The 20,299-nt window shown below is 42.5% G+C and overlaps 1 protein-coding gene across 3 annotated transcripts in view; it reads left to right on the forward strand.

Annotated features, from left to right (window-relative positions):
• Positions 1–20,299, forward strand: part of Ipo9 (importin 9) — a 51,177-nt gene that overhangs the window by 8,374 nt on the left and 22,504 nt on the right. For all 3 annotated transcript variants that reach the window (XM_032915794.1, XM_032915795.1, XM_032915796.1), the window contains 11 exons: positions 2,290–2,351; positions 2,555–2,641; positions 3,190–3,391; positions 14,081–14,169; positions 15,337–15,423; positions 16,129–16,248; positions 16,339–16,439; positions 16,626–16,684; positions 17,174–17,325; positions 18,897–18,995; positions 19,830–19,936. In XM_032915794.1, coding sequence (XP_032771685.1) covers positions 2,290–2,351; positions 2,555–2,641; positions 3,190–3,391; positions 14,081–14,169; positions 15,337–15,423; positions 16,129–16,248; positions 16,339–16,439; positions 16,626–16,684; positions 17,174–17,325; positions 18,897–18,995; positions 19,830–19,936 — 1,165 coding nt within the window. The remainder of the gene's footprint in view (positions 1–2,289; positions 2,352–2,554; positions 2,642–3,189; positions 3,392–14,080; positions 14,170–15,336; positions 15,424–16,128; positions 16,249–16,338; positions 16,440–16,625; positions 16,685–17,173; positions 17,326–18,896; positions 18,996–19,829; positions 19,937–20,299) is intronic.

Genomic DNA, 20,299 nt, shown 5'->3' on the forward strand with positions numbered 1-20,299 from the left:
TCTCCTGGAACTCAGAGACCCACCTGCCTCTGCCTCCGCCTCTGTGCTGGGGTTAAAGGTGTGAGCCACCACACTTGGCTAGATGGGACTTTTTAAATGGGGCTGGGACAACTGTATAACCATTTGTATCATATAGAAAAACAAGCCCCAGTGACTTAAGAGCCTAAATGTAAAAAACAAAGCCCTAGAACTACTAGAAGAAACAAGGTGAGTTCCCTTTAACCCTACAGAAAGCTGGGCAATAAAAATAAGTAACAAAATCGTACAGTCTTTACAATGTGAGAGGTTTGTGCTAACCACATGTGTGTGTTAAATCAATTTCCATAGGATTGTTTGTTATATTGACACCACATTCTTTCTTTATGGATTTGGAAACCAGGCTTTAAAGGATAAATAACTTCCCCAAGGACAGGTGTGGTGACTTCAGTATTTGAACTGAAACTTGCCTAAATCTAGAGACCTTGCTGGGTTGTTTGCTTTGTTTAGAGGGGCAGGGGCAGTAGTGTGTGGTTTGGGTGACATAAAATTTTAAATTTCCTACCAACCATATTAAAGAGGTTTTAAAAAAAAGAAATGAGTAAAAATAATTTTAATGCTTAAGGCTAGAGATAGCACAGTGGTTAAGAGCACTTGCTGCCCTTTCAGAACCACATCTAAGTTTGGTTCCCAGCACCCACGTTGCCTGTAACTCTAGCTTCAGGGATCTTATGATCCAATGCCTCCTTCTAGCTCCCACTGGTATGTGTATACATGTGGCCACATACATTCATTCAGATCAATATGCATGGAGAGAAATCTGAGAAGTAGCTTTAATACTGGCTGGTCATGGTGGCACACTCCTTTAGTCCCAGCACTCTGGAGGCAGAGGTTAACGTGATTTACTTAATGAGTTCCAGGTCTTGTCTAGAAAATGAATTAATTAAAAAAATGATTTAATTAATTAAAAATTAGCTAATGAATTAAATACTGTACTTATTTAACCTGGCATATGTCAAATGTTCCCATGTATAATCAATTTTTTGTTTTGTTAAGACTGATAGGGTTGTACATGCCTTTAATCCTGGCAATCAGGAAGCAGGCTGCGAGCTCTGTATGAGCCCTAGCCAGGGCTGTGCAGTGAAACTCTTGTCGCAAAGAAAACCATTATTAAGATGTTTGTTTTTGGGGGCTGGAGAGATGGCTCAGCAGTTGAGAGCACTGACTGCTCTTCCAGAGGTCCTGAGTTCAGGTCCCAGCAACCACATGGTGGCTCACAACCATCTGTGGTGGGATCTGATGCCCTCTTCTGGTGTGTCTGAGGACGGCTGCAGTGTACTCGTATATATAAATGAATAAATCTTTAAAAAAAAAAAAAAGATGTTTGTTTTTCATGCTAAATTAGAATTGTAGGGTATTGTTTACATTTACAACCATCTCAGTGTTTGTGACTGACGGCAACTATATTGGCTTGCAATCCTAGATTGTGAGATATAAAATTATGATCTTACATTTTTTTCTTTAAAGATTTGTTTATTTTATGAATACACCGTAGCTGTCTTCAGACACACCAGAAGAGGGCATTGGATCTCATTACAGATGGTTGTGAGCCACCATGTGGTTGCCGGGAATTGAACTCAGGATCAATGGAAGAGCAGTCAGCTCTTAACCTCTGAGCCATCTTTCTGGCCCACTTTCTTTTTTTTAAAATAATTATTTATTTTATGTATATGTGTGTGCTACAGCTGTCTTCAGACACACCAAAATACGGCGTTACAGACGGTTGTGATCCCATTACAGATGGTTCTGAGCCACCAGGTGGTTGCTGGGAATTGAACTCAGGACCTCTGGAAGAGCAGTCAGTGCTCTTGACCACTGAGTCATCTCTCCAGCCCTGACCTTATATTCTTGATAAAACACTGATTACTTTGCAAATGTAAGTGGGTCTGTTTTTATTTGGTAGTGAGAGTTTATAACACACTTTCAATAAGCAGTTCAAGACTGTTAGTTAAGTGTTTGACTCATACCCATGATCCCAGCACTTGGAAAGCTGGGGCAGGCAGGAAGATCCTGTTCAGGACTAGCCAGGCAAAATCCTGGTGTTTTGTTTTGTTTTGTTTTGTTTTTTAGGGTAAGCCTGTTGAGCCAGGTTTTCTCGAATCTAATGTCACAGTTAATGAAGTTGCTGCGCTGTAGGAGCAGTGGGCCAGGTTTCTTCTTGAGCTCTTCCCTTGTCCCTTCAAGGCTAGAGCTCAGAGGTGTGCTGTGGCTTTCATGAATACCCTTAGACTCACAGGAAACTTTCTTTTTCAGAATTTGGTGTTCACCTGGCAGAGCTGACTGTAGATCCTCAGGGGGCACTGGCCATCCGTCAGGTAAGTCCATTCAATTGATAAGGACTTTCTCTTCACTTAATAACTCAGAAACTTTCTTAGGGGAAGGAGAAGAAATAAGGACAATGTATAAAACATGATTTTTGTACAGAATTAGATGCAATGTATCAAGCCATACGGGTAGTTTTTATATGTGAAAATAAGTCCTATCTCTTGTTGCACATGACGGCTTATTGTCTTCCCAGCTGGCGTCAGTCATCTTGAAACAGTATGTGGAAACTCACTGGTGTGCCCAATCAGAGAAGTTCAGACCTCCGGAAACTACAGAAAGGGTAAAGGCTGATAGTTAATCTACCTACAAAGATGGGAGAGACAGCCTTAAGACACTCAGCACCAATATAACACTTCCTGATCCCAGAAAACAAGACTAGGAAGAAAATGGATTGGTGGGTGGCGTTATGAGTGCTGTGGTACAAGTGAGCATCAGGATGGGCTGTGTTCAAATCCAGTTCTGCCCTTCTGCAGGCCATGAGAGCATTTGATATATTTAGCTGTGAACACTCAATTACTTTAGTTTCCAAAATTAGAATTAAAATTACTAACTTCAAAGGGCTTGAGAATTAAATAAAATTCTTCTTAGTACGATTACTAAGCAACCACTCTGAAAACCCAAGATAGGATGAGATACAAAGGTCTAGAGCTGTAAGTTAGAACCTTGTACAACTGTGGGGGTGTTTTGTATGTGGGATGTTCAGTGAGAGAGCACCACTGTGGCTGGTGAACTCTTGAAATGTGGCTACTGTAGCTGAGCAGTGAAGATCGTCCCAAGGCCTGCTGCTTACACTCTGATCAATGACGAGTGCCCTTTCCTCCTCCGCAGGCAAAAATTGTTATCCGAGAGCTATTACCCAACGGGTTGAGAGAATCAATAAGCAAAGTGCGCTCCAGTGTGGCCTATGCTGTGTCCGCCATTGCCCACTGGGACTGGCCCGAAGCCTGGCCCCAGCTCTTCAACCTGCTTATGGAGATGTTGGTTAGCGGAGACTTAAATGCTGTCCATGGAGCCATGCGTGTGTTGACAGGTACCAGAAACCTTTCCTTGGTGTTGTTCTTGGGCCTTAAGTGAGAGCGAAACAATCAGAAGCTATGTGGTAATGTGGCCTGGGCCAAGGATCTAGTAAGTGTTTCTCCTCTCTCTCGGGTTTTTGTTTTTTCTCCTAGTTTTTATCTATAGCCAGCGGAAGTGCTATTGATTCTTTCCTGGGAATTGAGTTAGCATAGCACTACTGATACTTCCAAATCTTTATAGAGCAGTACCATAGGCTGAGGGTATGATTCAGTGGCAGAGCATGCCCAAGCCCCTGAGTTCAAGCCTCCAAACCACACACATATAAAGATACATGAGTGTCATAGTGAATAGTACTCAAGAGTTTTGGTTTGAATTCTTAATGCACCTTAGCACTTTACTTTGTCTCTTTGAGCCTTAGTTTCTAAGATGTTGTCTTAAAATGTTATCTTATTTCTGTTCTGTTGCTATAAAGAGACACCATGACCAGTATAACTCTGGTAAAATTGAGGCTTGCTACAGTTTTAGGGGCAGAGCCCGGGATCATCATGACGGGAAGTGACAGGTATGGTGCTAGAGCAGTAGCTGAGAGCTTTATGTCTTGTTCTGCCAGCGGAGAGACAGACACTGGAACTGGCATAAGCCTTTGGAACCTCAAAGCCCATCCCCAGTGACATACTCCTTCCCAAAGGCCACATCTACTCCAGCAAGGCCATACCTCCTCAAACAGTTCTATTCCCTGGTAAATAAGCGTCCAAATATACGAGCCTATGAGGGCCATTCTCATTCAAACCACCAGGGAGGAGGTTTTGGAAGTTGACCTATGCTAACCCGTGTAAAGTGTTGAGCGTAATAGCTGACATGTAGTAGCAGACTCTGAGTAAGCGTTAGTTATTAGGCTTAACATAATTCTTGGGTATTCTTTCCTATTGAGAAAATGTCTCGATAGTTCCGTCTTTAAGTGATAATGTGTAAATACATGAAGGAAGTGTAAAGTGATTAAATTCAAAGACTTGTACTCCATTTCTTAGTTCAACCAGGGGAAAATTAAGAGTAGTCAGTGTTCAGCTAAGCATGGTAGCACACACCTTTAAACCCAGCACTCAGAAGGCAGAAATCTCTGGGAGTTCAAGGCCAGCCAGAGCTATCCAGTGAAACCCCGTCTTAAAGATAGAACAAGAGAATAGTCAGGGCTAAAAAGACTGTAAAAAGACTGGTTAAGACCGCTTGCTGCCCGTCCAGAAGACTCATTAGGTTCCCAGCACGTGTGCTGTCAGCTGCCTCTAACTCCATCAGTTTGCTGCTGTAACTCCAGCTCTACACCCCTACCTCTCAACAGGCTCCTTCACTCACATGCATGTGTCCCCTGACCTCACCCACACGCAAATTAATTAATTTTTTTTTAATTAAAGGACTGGAGAGATAGCTTTGGTTAACTGCACTGGCTGCTCTTCCCGAGGACCTGAGCTCAGTTCCCAGAACCCAGATCAGGTGGCTTACAGTTGTCAGTGACTCCAGCTCTTGGGGATCTTATGCCATCTTTTACCCTCTGAAGGAACCAGCACATATGTAGCATACAGATATACATACAAAAAGATTTAAGCCTAGTGAGATTGGGCTGGGGGTGTGTCTGAGTTATAGAAGCACTTGTCTAGTATGTATGAAGCCCTGAGTACAGTCTTCTGTACTCCAAACAACCAAGACAAAAGTGGTCACAGTCAGATGAAAGTTTCTGTAGAAATAAGAATTAAAAGAATCTATGCAACCCTGACCATAATACAGTCAGCTCAAAGGAGTTTTGATAGATATCTCTTATAAGGCTGATTAACTTATCAGTCCTTCTGGAATTTTCTTTCATATATCCATAGGTCTGGCCCAAGTTTTCTGGTCCTTTGCAAGTTCTGTCATATATTCATTCTCTTAGATAAAGTCAGTAGGAAATTCTTCCACGAATCCTGATCTGGAGCTGCTGGAAAGATGCCTCAGTAAATAGGAGCACTTGTCAGTCTTGTAGAAGACCTGGGTTCAGTTCCCAGCACCCCAAAGGTAGCTCACAGTTATAATTCAAGTTCAGTTCCAAGGGATCTGATAACCTCTCCTGGATTTCTGTGGATTTTGGACACACACGTGGTACATAGATGTACATGTAGACAAGCACTCGTACATATAAAATAAAAATAAGTCTTTAAAAAATACTGATCTGAGGCTGAAGAAATGACTCAGCAATTATGGACACATACTGCTCTTACATAGGACACAGGTTCAATTCCCAGCACCAATGTGGGGCAATTCATAGTCACATGTAACTCCAGCTGCAGGAGATCTTACACTTCTGACTTCCATGGGCTTGTGTCACATATACATATGATGTGTGACAAAACCTTTCCTGAACCCACCCCAGCATAGGTGACGGCTCCCAAAGCTGGGAACCTGGAGCATACTGCACAGGCGGCTCAGCAGGTTGGAACTTGTCCTTTCCAGGTGCCTCAGTTGGTCTAAACCTCTTTGAGGAAGCTTGCCTGGTTTCTGCTTCTTCCAGGCAGCCGATCTAGTCTGAGACTCTCTTTTGCATCTTGACTCTGCTAGTCTTTGAGGGACTCTCAGCTTCCATTGAACTCTGGCAGGGAGGGGCCCAGTGAATCCATTAAGTTTCAGGGACTTCCTGAAGCTACTTTGAATTGTTTACCTTCCTGCTTAAGGAGCTTCCTTGCAGGATGGGATGTTTTAATCTCAGAGAAAATGGTTACATGACAACATACCCTCATGCACATACATATGTGTAATTAAAAATAATAAAAATAATTTTAAGTAGATATCAAACAGAATGTTAAATGAAAATAATAGTGATAATAATAATACTGCTGGACAAGCCATTTTGTGCTGGTTCTTTCAAAATCATCTTTCCCCTCTGTTCATGTAGGTTTATGAAAATCACACACAGTTATCTTATGAGACCTGCCAGTTTACATGAAATCATGAAGTGTACTCTCTCTCCCTCTCTGCTCTGCAACTCATTATATAGGCCAGACTGGCCTTGAACTCAGAGATCCCTTTCCTTTGCTGGGATTAAAAGTGTGTGCTGTCACTGCCTGGCTTTCTCCTTTTTAACAGAATAACTCCTATGTATCTTTTGACAGTTTCAAACATGTTAAAAATGTATTTTATTCATAACTACCCCCAAGTCCCCACTCTACTCTTTCCAGTGCCCCCAACATGTCCTCATTCCCCTGCCCCTGCCACCCACTTTTTTGAGTCTAATCATTGCTCACTGCAGAATTATTGGCTTAGTCCTGTACAGGTAATTGCAGCACTGTGAGGTTGTGAGTTCCATGGCCTGTCATGTCCAGAAGACAACACTGCACACCTATCCTACTGCTCTTGTTTTCTTTCTGCCCCATCTTCTGCGGTTTCCCTGAACCGTGGTGAGGTGGAGGCTTGATACAGATACCCCCTTTTGGGCTAATCCTTAATAAACACGACTTACTCTCAGCACATTGACCAGCAGGGAGTGTCTGCTGGCCAGCAGGCTTCTCTAGCCAAGGTTGGGGGCAGTACTAATCCATGGGTTTAAGCACAGGTATTTAGAAGGCAGTTTGAGAATAAGTTGCTTAACAAAAGTAACATTTCCCCAAGACTTAGGACCTCCCAAACCATGGTCTCTTACAGAACAGGACAAACATGAATTCCTCCTTTGAAGAGACCTAAAATCTGGGGTTTTCAAGTATCTTTAGATTCTGGTTGCTCTCACTCCCTCTTCTCCCCTGCCTCTCACCTTTAACTTGCAGCATTCTCTATGCTCATATCAGGTGGGTTCTGGTCCCTCACTCCTTCTGTCCTCAGATACTCCAAATTAAGCACATAAATCTAAAATTTCAAAGCTATTATCTACATATGAGAAAGAATATGTGCTTGTCCTTCTGGGCCTGGATTACACTCACTTAATATAATACATTGCGGTTTTCTTCCATTTTCCTGCCGTGTCATTTGATTGTGTGCTTGAATTATATTAATATTTGGTTATTATTGAAAGGTGTGCATTTCCTCTTTTGCCTGCTATTTTTCTAGCATGGTTTATTTTCTGTGGCTCTTTCGTGGATTTGTTTTTCTCTTCACTGTGAGGGATTCCTTTAGTCTATTTTTATCATGGAAAGCTTTTATCTTACCCTTAGTTATGACAAGTAGCTTTGCTGGCACAGTGCTCTGGATTGGCAGTAGTTCTTCTTCAGAACTTGAAATACATCACTCCAAGCCCTGCTGGCTTCTAAAGCTTCAGTTGAATGATCTGGAGTTAGGCCAGTGGGCTTGCCTGTTGTGTGACTCAGTGTTTCTCTCTTGCCTCTTTTACTATGCTTTTTTCTTCTGTGTATTTTAGTGTTGTCAACACACCAGGGAAGAGAGACCCTCAACTGAGGAATTTGTTCCATGAGACTGGCCTCTGGGCAAGTCTTTGAGGCTTTTTTTTTTTTTTTTTTTTTTAATTGCTAATTGATGTGGGAAGGCCAAGCCCACTGTGGGCGGTGCCATCCCTAGGCTGGTAGACCTGGGCTATATAAGAAAGGCAGTAGAGCAAGCCAGGCAAGTCCGTAGCAGTGTTCCTCTGTGGCCCAAGTTTCATTTCTTGCTTCGACTTCCCTTGATAATTGATTATTACCTGTAAGCCAAAATAAGCAGTTTCTTGCCCAAGTTGTTTTTGGTCAGTGTTTTATTACAGTGTCAAAAAGTAAACTAGAAAAAGGGTTTTGGTTAAATTCTAACAAAGGAAAGTTCTTTTCTGGTCTTGTCTTTGTGTTATCTCCTGAATCTGGGTTGATATCTCCTTTTCTGGCTTTGGCAATGTTTCTGTTATGATTCTTTTGAAAATATTTTCTGGCTAGACAGCAGAGGCAAGTGGATCTCTGTTGAAGTGAGGCTAGCATGGTCTCAGATGGAGTTCTAGGCTACACATAGTAATCCTGCCTTTAAAAACCAACAATAAAATAAAAAGTATTTTCTATGCCTTTACAATGAGATTTTCCTCTGCCTGCTCCCCTTCAACTTAGTCTTTTCAGAGTGTCTTGTCTATCTTGGATTCCCTCTTGGACCCTCTTAATGTTTTATCTTTGTCCTTGTTGGACTGTTCCAGTTCCTCCATCCTGGTTTCAGGTGCAGGCTCTCTGCACCTTTCAGGTGCAGTCCTCTCCTTTATTTGTTCTGTGCTGAGACTGTCCACAGAATTAATTAATTCATTGATTGATTGATTAATTAACTGATTGATTTTTAAAGATTTATTTATTTAATGTATACGAGTGTTCTGTTTTCATGCACACTAGAGGAGGGAATCAGATTCTATTATACTTGGTTGTGTGCCACCATCAGTGGTTGCTGGGAATTGAACTCAGACGTTCTAGAAGGGCAGTCAGTGCTCTTATCCACTAAACCATCCCTCCAGCCCCCGCAGAATTTATTTAACTGTGTCTTTTAATTCCAGCATTTGTGCCTGTCTTTTCTTTAGTATTTTGAATTCTTTTGAATCATCCTAGTCTTCCTTATTTCATTCAGGTGTTTATTTGTATCTTGAAATGTGCTTGTTACACTGGGTTCTCTCTCAGAGACTTAATCTGATTCACTAGAGATCATTGCTATAGTTTTAGTAATTTTGAAGGACCTAGTTTGCTTTGGTTATTCCTATTTTTTTATATTATTGCATTGGGATTTACACATCTGATATTTTTTCTTTGCTTGATTTATTTTTTGTCACTTACATCTTTCAGATGGCATGTTTGAAATGCTCAAATGGGATTTGAATGTGGTGATATTGAATGTGTAGTTCAGAAAATAATTCCTTGGGCCAGGAGCAGCTCTGGGGACCTGGTGTATAGTCTGTCTTACTCCCTGAATTCCATATTAGCTGTGAAAGCAGCCACAGCTGCTTGATATCCCCACTGAACAATTGTCAAAGACTGTTGGAGGACAAACAATAGGTTTAAGTAGTGTAGAGTAATTACTCAGCTATCAAAAACAATGACTTTATGAAATTCATAGGCAAATGGATGGAACTGGAAAATATCATCCTGAGTGAGGTAACCCAATCACAGAAAAACACACATGGTATGCACTCATTGATAAGTGGATATTAGCCCAAATGCTTGAATTACCCTAGATGCACAGAACACATGAAACTTAAGACGGATGATCAAAATGCGAATGTTTCACTCCTTCTTTAAAAGGGGAACAAGAATACCCATGGCAGGGAATAGGGAGGCAAAGTTTAGAACAGAGGCAGAAGGAACACCCATTCAGAACCTGCCCCACATGTGGCCCATACATATACAGCCACCAAACTAGATAAGATGGATGAAGCAAAGAATTGCAGGCTGACAGGAACCGGATATAGATCTCTCCTGAGAGACACAGCCAGAATACATAGGCGAATGCCATCAGCAAACCACTGAACTGAGAACGGGACCCACATTGAAGGAATCATAGAAAGGACTGAAAGAGCTTAAAGGGGGCTTGAGACCCCATATGAACAACAATGCCAAGCAACCAGAGCTTCCAGGGACTAAGCCACTACCCAAAGATTATACATGGACTGACCCTGGGCTCCAACCTCATAAGTAGCAATGAATAGCTTAGTAAGAGCACCAGTGGAAGGGGAAGCCCTGGTCCCGTCAAGACTGAACCCCCAGTGAACGTAATTGAGGGCAGTAATGGGGGAATATGGGGAGGGGAACACCCATAGAGAAGGGGAGGGGGAGGGGTTAGGGGGGATGTTGGCCTGGAAACCGGGAAAGGGAATAACAATCGAAATGTAAATAAGAAATACCCAAGTTAATAAAGATGGAAAAAAAAAAAAGTAGTGTAGAGTAGACTCAGATTCTTATTGGTAAGAGAAATAGAAATAGGAAGAGAAATAGGAAGTAGGATGGGTAAGAAAGAGGAGTTGGCGTTGATCAGTGTGAGGTTAGTAAAGTGTAGCTGGAAGGAGAAAGGTAGTTAAGTAGCTTCAGTTGTAGGGCATCCATATGCTCTTCTGACTTCCACAGGCACCATGCATGCCTGTGGTGTACAGACATGTATGAAAGCCAAAAAATCTAAGTAAATAAGTAAATAGAAACAAAGCAAAAATACAAAAACCTACTCACTTCTGGGCTCAGCAGTTAGGAACACTCTGGCTATACTTCCAAAGGATCCATGTTGAATTCCCAGCACCTAAATGGCAGCTCACAACTGTCTAATTCCAGTTCCAAGGGATCTAACACCCTGACATAGACATACATTAGGGCAGAACACCAAAATACATAATAAATGGATGGATGAATACATAGGTAGTTAGGTAAGTAGTAGAGATAGATAGATAGATAGATAGATAGATAGATAGATAGATAGATAGATAGATAGATAGATAGATAGATTCTTGTGCTTGAGAGGCAGGGGCAGGCAGATCTTAGGAGTGTGAGGCCAGCTCGGTCTACATAATGAGATCTATCTCCAAAACAACAAAAGGGGGAAAAAAGGAATATGTACAGTGCTGGAGAGATGACTCGGCAGTGAAGCATACATACTGCATTTGCAGATGACCTGAGTTAAATCCTGTGTACCCACATTAAGCAGCTCATAGCTGCCTTTATTTAACTCCAGCTTCAGGGGATCCAATGCCTCTGGCCTCTGAGGACATCTGCACTCACTCACACACACACATCTATAATTTAAAAATAAGATATATATTTTTAAAAGAATAGTTATGGAATAAATTGTTAGCTCAGCTGCACTTAATTGCAAGTTAATTCTCAAGTCTCTGGCTCTATAGGTTCTGCATGGTGTTGTGTGATAGAGGAACCTTTGATCTCTGAAGCCTCTGTGTTCTTGGGGCTCTGGCATATGAAAGAGGGGAGATTGAAAGTCCTTTCCTGCTAGGCATGGTGTTGCATGCCTTTAATCCCAGCGTTCGAGAGAGAGGCAGGTGGATCTCTTAAGTTTGAGGCCAGCCTGATCTACAGTGAGTTCCAGGACACACAAGGATACACAGAGGAACCCTGTCCCAAACAAAACAAACAAAAACAAAAGTCCTTTCCTAATAATTCCCTGCATCCTGCATACTGTGTGGTGTGGTGTGGCGTGGGGTGGCGTGATGTGGCGTGATGTGGTGTGATGTGCTCCTTCCTATGCACAGGCGTGTGAGGAGCAGCACTTCTAGGTGTAGCCACTGAATCTGTTTACCTGGCATCTACGCTGGTTTTACATGCCCATTCAGTATTAATAGTAGGTTAGAGTACCTACTGTGTTCCTATTGGTGGGCTTTTAGCTCAGAAACATCAAAAAGGCCGAGGTGCTCCTTGATTAACGTTTCACCTCCCTACCTCTGTATACTGCTCTGTGGAATTGAACTTCCAAGATCCTTTACTTACGCTCTCAGGATATCTAGCAACGGAGAGGAAGTCCTAATCTTCAGGTACAGAGTTCAGTTTCTCTCTGACAGAGCTGGAAAGAAAGGATGGTTCTACAGTTACTCTGGTTGGAATGCAGAAGAGTCTTTGTACTTAACTAAGGAAATTACTATACAGTGAGGTCACATTTCTGTCAGCCAAGAGAAGGAACTGGTGAAGAAGTCTGTATCCTTTGTAGTGAGTCATCAGGCATGAGGTGGACAGCAGCCAACCTCCATTCACAAATGACTACCCAGTTGATTTCAAAAGGGGGCGGACGCTCAGCTCACCCCACAGGAACTGGGGTGTACGTGAGGACAGAAAAGGATTAGTGTGTGAGTAAACCTTGTGAGACACATGGGACTGGTTCTGTAGGGTTTTCTTTGTATTTTGAGATGGAGGTCACCGTGTTGCCCAGGTTGACTTCTAACTCCTGCCTCAGCTCCCTGAATAGCTGGGAAAGCAGGCTGGCCAACTGTGCCCTGGCCAACTGTGCCCAGGGCCTTTGAGACTTTGGAGGAAGATACTGTTCTTGACCTTTTGAGTTATTTTTCTGTTTATAAAAGAGAACTTGGTATCATGATATAAAGGAAATATATGCTAGGAATTTAAATATTTGATCTAATAGATAAATCTTTTACTTCTGTCTTATAGTTTTGTAAATTTAGGTATAAATGTCCCAAACTTTTCTGACTTGATGAACTCAGAAAACTTACTTTGAATTTAAACCTATAAAGTATGAACAAATTGGGGGCTGTAGAGATGGCTCAGTGGTTAAGAGAATGGACTGCTCTTCCAGAGGTCCTGAGTTCAAATCCCAGCAACCACATGGTGGCTCACAATGAGATCTGGTGCCCTCTTCTGGTGTGTCTGAAGACAGCTACAGTGTACTTACATATAATAAGTAAACAAATTAAAAAAAAAAAGTATGAACAAATTGAGACTACTCAGAATGATTATAGGAAAGATAAAAAGTGCAGTTAGTCACTTCAATAATGACTCCTTTATCTGTCTTTTCTTTGTAGTGGTGGTGATGGTGGCAGTGACACTGGGGATTTGACCAGACCCTTGTACGTGCTAAGCTACACCCAAGCTCTATGCTCTGTTTGTTCATAAAGCTTTTATTCCTAAATGCAGGCTATGCTTGTCTTAGGCCAAAGGCCCAGACGTGATAATATGCTATCCAGTGTATTTTATTTGGACTGTCTTCAATCTTTAAATAATTAGTTATTTATTTTATATATGCGAGTACACTATCACTGTCTTCAGACACACCAGAAGAGGGCATCTAATCCCATTACATATGGTTGTGAGCCACCATGCTGTTGCTGGGAATTGAACTCGGGACCTCTGGAAAAACAGTCAGTGCTCTTAACTGCTGAGCCATCTCTCCAGCCCAACTGACTTCAATCAAAATGGAATTTGACACTCCTTTATTAAAATAAAGCTTGGAATTTATCTTTTAGAAGGAAGCCATATTCCTAAAGAACAGCCAGTATTTGATCTGTATTTGACCTGTGGGGATTGACACAGGGTCTTTATATGCTTTGCATATCATTTTCTTATTTTAGTTTTTCCAGGCACAAGAAGATGTGACCTATCTATTCTCACCTCTTTCAAATCTGCATATGGGTTAAACACCTTCACTTAGGAATCCCCTTCCTGTCCAGTTAACAGCAACTCCAGAATTACACATTGTTAAACGGAGTTGATGCTTAATACATTTTTGGATGGGTGGGTGGGTGGAGAATTGGTTAATTGGTTGGTTGATTGGTTTTTCTCAAGACCAGTATCTCACCAGGCTGTCCTGGAACTCTCTCTGTAGACCAGGCTGACCTTGAACTCAGAGATCTGCCTGTTGTCTCTGCCTCCAGAGTGCTGGGATTAAAGGCAAGTGCCACTATGCCATGATTATGTTGTTTTGTTATTTACATCGATGTAACTTGTCAGGGGACAGAACTGACAGAAACCAGAATGACAGTTGAGAGATCTCAAGAGTGTGCCCAAATGCTGACATGACACAAACCCAGAAGGGTCCCCATTTGTCTTACTTGTATGCAGTTGTTTTGCAGATGGCTTCAATCTGTGTGGTTTTCTTTTTTATTTCTTGTACCTTCTTTTGTGTTCCTAATCTCTCTCCCCTTCGGATGAATGATACCTCTGACTCCTTTTTCTTTCTCAGAGTGAGCTTGCTAGACCAGTGGCCATTCCTATGTGCTGACTGGGAAGTGCTACCTAGGTGGCTTGCAGGTTTTTACACTTTGTCTTTATGAAGCATCTTTTACTTCTTGTCTTTGCAGAGTTTACTCGAGAAGTGACAGACACACAGATGCCACTTGTTGCTCCCGTCATTCTCCCAGAGATGTATAAGATATTCACCATGGCCGAGGTATGGAGTCTCAGCACCACCTCGCAGGTGTATGGTGATGGTTATTGTCACTTGTGCCCATGCCAAGACACTAGAACTGAGCGTGATCTAGAGCAGAAATTGAATTAACCGTAGTCTTTGAACTCATGACAACAAGGGAAGCACTTGAAATAACTAAATGTCTCAACCACTCAGAGCTTTGCACCTATCATCCCGAGTCTGCAAGAGTGGATAGAATTTTTTTTTTTTTTTTGGTTAAGATTTATTTATTATATTTAAGTACACTGTAGCTGTCTTCAGACACATCAGAAGAGGGCATCAGATCTCATTACAGATGGTTGTGAGCCACCATGTGGTTGCTGGGATTTGAACTCAGGACCTCTGGAAGAGCAGTCAGTGCTCTTAACCACTGAGCCATCCCTCCAGCCCAGAATGGATAGAATCTTAATGTGTTGTATATGTACTTGCTAGTATGTACATAAGTAGTGATCTGCACACAGTAGTATAGGAATACTTAATAGGTATCCAACCTCTGGGGTCCCTTGCCCCAGTGAGTGTTCCACATTGTAAAGGAAGTGCATTGAGAAGTAGGGATTCAGCTCGTATGGAGCATGTGCTCTAAGGCCCTGGGTTCATCTTCTGTCATCACACAATAGAGACAGAGCAGCAGCTGGGCACCTCGTAACCCCATCTCCACAAAAGGAAAAACATCTATTAGCCAAGGCAGACATGGTGGAGGGCGTCTCTAAACCCTGCGCTCAGTGGGCAGAGGGAAGCTCTGTTAGGATTTCAGGTGTTATGGGACCTGTTTAAGTTTAGCATTCTGCTGCCTTATGCTCTCCCCCTCTCTCTTTTGTGTTTTTGTTTTTGTTTTGTTTGTATTTTGAGTACACAGATATGGTCTCTGTGTATCCCTGGCTGTCCCTGACTCACTTTGTAGACCAGGCTGGCCTTCTGCTCACAGAGATCTGCCTGCCTCTGCCTCCCGAGTGATGGGATTAAAGGTATCAACCACCTTATGCTCTCTTAATTACAGAAACCCATTTTTTTATACAGATGCGTGGATTGCATCTGTGTCGCTTTAGGGAATTAACTGTGAGGATTGATTGATTAGTCCTGGTTTACTTCTAGTCGCATGTACACACATACACGCTCCAGTCCCGTGGGTGAGCCATGATCTTTTTCCAGGTGTATGGTATTCGAACGCGTTCCCGGGCGGTGGAGATTTTTACTACTTGTGCTCATATGATCTGTAACATGGAGGAACTGGAAAAGGTGGGTGAGCCTTTAGTGAGGAATAACAGAGTGTGTGCTTCAGAGTCTTTAGTATACTTCACATTGCCAAAGACCCACTCCATAACTATCAGAAAGCATGCTAGCCAGTCTTAGAGATTTAGCATTTTCACTAGAATTTTACATATATAATGCCTATATTTTAGCTTTGCTTCTTCAAATATCTTTTCTATGGTCTTTTTTCACTTATTTCTGTTTTTTTTTTTTTTTGTTTTGTTTTGTTTTGTTTTGTTTGTATATCTTGTTCTGTGGTTGGGCGTTGTTGTTTGTGGGGGCTTGGGGGTGGAGGTTGCTTTGGTTTGGGTTTTTTTTTTCCATGCTTGGAATTAAACCTAGGAGCTCACACATTCCAGACAAGCACTCTGCCACTGAGCTATATTCCCTGTGTTCCTGTTTCCTTTTACATTGGCTATCTCAAGCCTTTCTACCCTCTCGTGTGAAGGAAATCTAGCTGGGAATGCTGATCCCGGCGATCCGGATGCTGTTCTGAGAGTGGTCTCATGGGCTAGGTTTCAGAGACTATAGTGAAGGATCTCAGGTCAGAGCTGAGGGCTGAAACGCGCAGTGACTATAGCTGTGCCCTTTGATTAGGACCTGTCCCTAAAAGATGCTTCAAAACTGAGAATTTAGAGTGTGTGCTGAAGCTCTGAGGGTTTGTCCAGCATTGACTGTAGTTTCTGTTGTCAGGGTGCAGCCAAAGTCCTGATCTTCCCCGTGGTGCAGCAGTTCACAGAGGCCTTTGTTCAGGCGCTGCAGATGCCAGATGGTCCCACATCTGACAGTGGCTTTAAGATGGAGGTTCTGAAGGTAAAGACACTGTCAGTAGGCTGAGAGCTGAGGAAGAGTCAGAGATCACTGTGTGCTCTTGTGTTACTTAGGAGTGTTTTCTGCTCTCAGGCAGTGACAGCCTTGGTGAAAAACTTCCCGAAGCACATGGTGTCCTCCATGCAACAGATCCTGCCCATTGTCTGGAACACTCTGACTGAAAGCGCTGCCTTATATCCTTTCCTGAGAACCCGGAGGACCTGCTGCGCCTCTGCCTAACATTGGGAATCCAGCCCGGGGCTCAGTCATGTGTGTCTACGTCTAAGTGTTGTGTCTGTCCCTGTTGGGGTTTATAGCACTCCCGTGTAGACTGTATGTAAAGCAGACTCCAGATTGTCTTCCTTTACTCTGCATCATACTTATGTGAGGACAGAAGTGAATTACACGGAAGAAGTGGAAGACCCTGTGGACTCTGACGGTGCGTAGTAAAGGAAATACGAGTTCTGAGAGGAAAGGGACACAGACAAGTCAGAGGCAGAAAACAGAAAAGCAGTAGAAGTGTCTTTTCAGTGCATTGTGTGGGAGCCATTGAGAATTCATCACCTTCCACGTCATCCCTAGGGACGTTTGCAAAGCTGCTGAGAACTGTGTAACAGATGTCTGATCAGCTAAGCCACCTGTGCCACTCTGTCTCATTGAACTCGAAATCCCACTGATGATAGCCCTCATTTCTGTGACCAGAAATAGACATGCTGGGAAATGTGTTCAGGGTTTGTGATTCTTTTACTCTTGAAAGTATTTAATATCCTTCCATTGACTCTTCAGGCTCTTCTACCAATCCTTCAGGAACAATTAGCAAGTACTTTACGTGTTCATTGATTCACAAAGATGATGTAGTTTGTTTCCAGAATGGATGCTTTCCTTTTGTTCCCATGGCATTGATTCCTACTCTCATGTATCCCTGTAGGAGAAGTCCTGGGCTTTGAAAACCTCGTCTTTAGCATTTTTGAATTTGTCCATGCCCTACTGGAAAACAGCAAATTCAAAAGCACCGTTAAGAAAGCGTTGCCTGAGCTCATTTACTATATCATCCTGTACATGCAGATCACCGAGGAGCAGGTAACTGGTATTTGGGAGACAGTTACTAAGTCGTACTGGAAACTTAAAGAACGTGACACCTTGGTCAAGTAAGCATCTCATTTCTATAAAACAGACACTGAGAGACTAACTTTATGTGAAATCCTAGAGAAGTTATGGTATTGTTTTTATCAATTCTAATGTTAGACTTTCAGAACATTTTTTTCACTAGGAAAATCTCTGTGAAACTACTGAGCAAAGATCCTAGTCTGTAGGAGAACCAATCCAGCACTTCCTGTAAGCAGTGAGGTTAGGCCTTCTCACCTGCCAGCCATCGAGACTGCAGCCGCTCAGACTAGGGATCCCTGAGATCTTAGTGGGAATGTGTAAGAACCCCTGGGAGTTCCCATGATTTATCCCATCTACAAAGCCCAATATGAAGTAATCCATATCATCAAAATGTAGAGTTTGAACTGAGTCACATTTTCTTAGCCTAGTCTGGAGCGCAGGCGGTATATGATGGGCTCTTATTTCAGCTCCTCCTGTCCCTGCTGCCACACTTGTCAGTACTGTTTGATCAGCATCTGTTCTTTGCCATGTCGAAGCCTCCATGGCTTCTCTGATTTTCACTTAGAAGAGGAACAAAAGAAAGAAACAACTAGGTTTTTAAAACATTTTCCCAGCCAGGCATGGTGGCACACACCTTTAATGCTAGCACTCAAGAGGTAGAGGCAGGTGGATTTCTGAGTTTGAAGCCAGCCTGATCTACAGAGGGAAGCCAGGATAGTAAGGGCTACAGAGAGAAACCTTTTTCAAAAAAAGAAAAAAAGAAAGAAAAAGAAAAATGAAAATAAGTTAATTTTCCCAGATCTGGGAACAATTGCAGAAAGAGCAAAGCAGTGAAAATGTTCAGAACACATTGTGGGAAGTTCTCAAAGGAGTAATAAAAACACTGTATTTTTAAAGTACTAAGAGAAAATGCATCAGCTTAGACCATTGAGATGGCTTGGCAGGTAAAACATTTGCTACTAAGCCTAACAGCGTGGGTTCAATCCTCTGATCCATGTGGTAGGAGAGAACTGACTCCTGATAATTGCTCTCTGACCCCCTCATAAGCATAAATGTAATTTTTTTTAAAAAAATTAATATAAATAATGCCAAGTGGTGGAGCATGCCTTAAATTGCAGCCCTCGGGAGGCAGAAATAGGCAGATCTGAGTTCGAAGCCAGCCTGGTCTATGAAGTACATTCCAGGACAGCCAGTGCTACCCAAAGAAAATAACATGGCAATGTCTTCCACACATATCAGCACAGAAGTTGGTGTGATTTTACAGTAAATACCCCGATGTATTCGGTATGTCTGTTTATCAGATTAGCACGCTGGTGGCAGTAGCAGAGAACGATTCCGCTGCAGATAGCCAGTCCTATATATTTGGATAATGATTTGTTTCTCTACAAAAAAATCTTTAAAGTACTGGGAGGTAGGTGGATCTCTCTTAGTTCAAGACCAGCCAGAGCTACACAGTGAGACCCTGCCTCAAAAAGAAAAAGACTTTAGAGTTTTGACCAGGAGACGAGACTGACCAGAACGAGCCGACTTGCTCCCCTTCTCAGATTAAGGTGTGGACGGCTAACCCACAGCAGTTTGTAGAAGACGAGGATGACGACACGTTCTCCTACACTGTTAGAATTGCAGCTCAGGACCTGTTGCTGGTAAGAGTTACCTTGCTACTTCAACCAATAACCCTCCAGTCACTGGAAAGTTCTTCTTCCCAGACACCTAACCCAGGTCGGCAGTGCTGTGGGGCAGCTTCACCTCAGACCATTTTGAGAACATGAGAAAGTAGCTCATGAAATTTAAGACTGAGAAATAGCAAAGTTTTTGCACCTGGCTCACTGAATCAGGAACATTTCAGTTTAATCTTCAACAGGCCTCCATGGCACAAATAAGAAGTTGACAAACTTAAAAGGTTGTTAGGAAGTGAGCTCATGAACTCTCTGGCTCCTTCAACTAGGGCATAGGGTTGCCTCTAGGTTGAGTGCTGTGAAGAACCTGCCAGTTCCTGTTGGGTTTATGGTACATCGTGTCTTGGTATTTAGTGCTCCTAAGGCGCCTGTTACGGTTACAGGAGGAGCCGGACGTGTAGCTCAGCAGTAGAGCATTTGGCTAGCATGTGCAAAGTGAGCTCAGTTGAACTGCCAGCACCAAACAATAAAAGTAGAACAGAAAAATATTATACACTACTAGAGCAGCCTTTTACTCTCATGATCAGTTAGCTTCAAAGACAATAAATATCTGGTCCAATGTTGTCCAAAGCTAACTATCATTTTTCCATTTATGCTAGAGCCAGAGAGATCAGCTGTATAGAGCTATTTAGCCTTATAATGCCTGAACACTGTACAGTTGCCAGTGTTACCTTAATTTCATCAGAGACCCAGAACTAATGGGGTTACTTTTAGTACCCTGATGAGACTCTAGAATGGGTGCGTCAGAGTTTAAACCATACACACACACAGATTTATTTATTTTCCAATCTTCTCTCCTAGGCTGTGGCCACAGATTTCCAGAATGAGAGTGCAGTGGCCCTGGCTACTGCAGCCACTCGGCACTTACAAGAAGCTGAGCAGACGAAAGCCAGTGGCACTGAGCACTGGTAAGGGGAGCAGCAGCTCTGCTTACAGTCTTGTCTGAAGCACTACATCTGAGGGAAAATGAGCTCGTTCTAGCCCTTTTTAAACAGCTTCGAAAGGGGGACTTTTGTTTTTAATTAGAAGACTGCTATTATACTTCCATGTTTTCTGTGCCATTTAATAGTGTTTAAGTTGAAAGGATGAGCCTAGATGTGCATGACTTCTGTCCTAGCATTTGGGAGGTAGAAGCAAGAGGTTTAGAGTCCAAGACCATCTTCATTGATACATAGCAAGTTTGAGGCCAGCCTGGCCCGTGTGAGACCCTGTCTCAAAAAAAATAAAAATAAAGGCTAGAGCTGGAGAGATGGCTCAGCGGTTAGGAGCAC

Source organism: Rattus rattus, chromosome 10 (assembly GCF_011064425.1).
Source record: "Rattus rattus isolate New Zealand chromosome 10, Rrattus_CSIRO_v1, whole genome shotgun sequence".
NCBI classification, from domain to species: domain Eukaryota; kingdom Metazoa; phylum Chordata; class Mammalia; order Rodentia; family Muridae; genus Rattus; species Rattus rattus.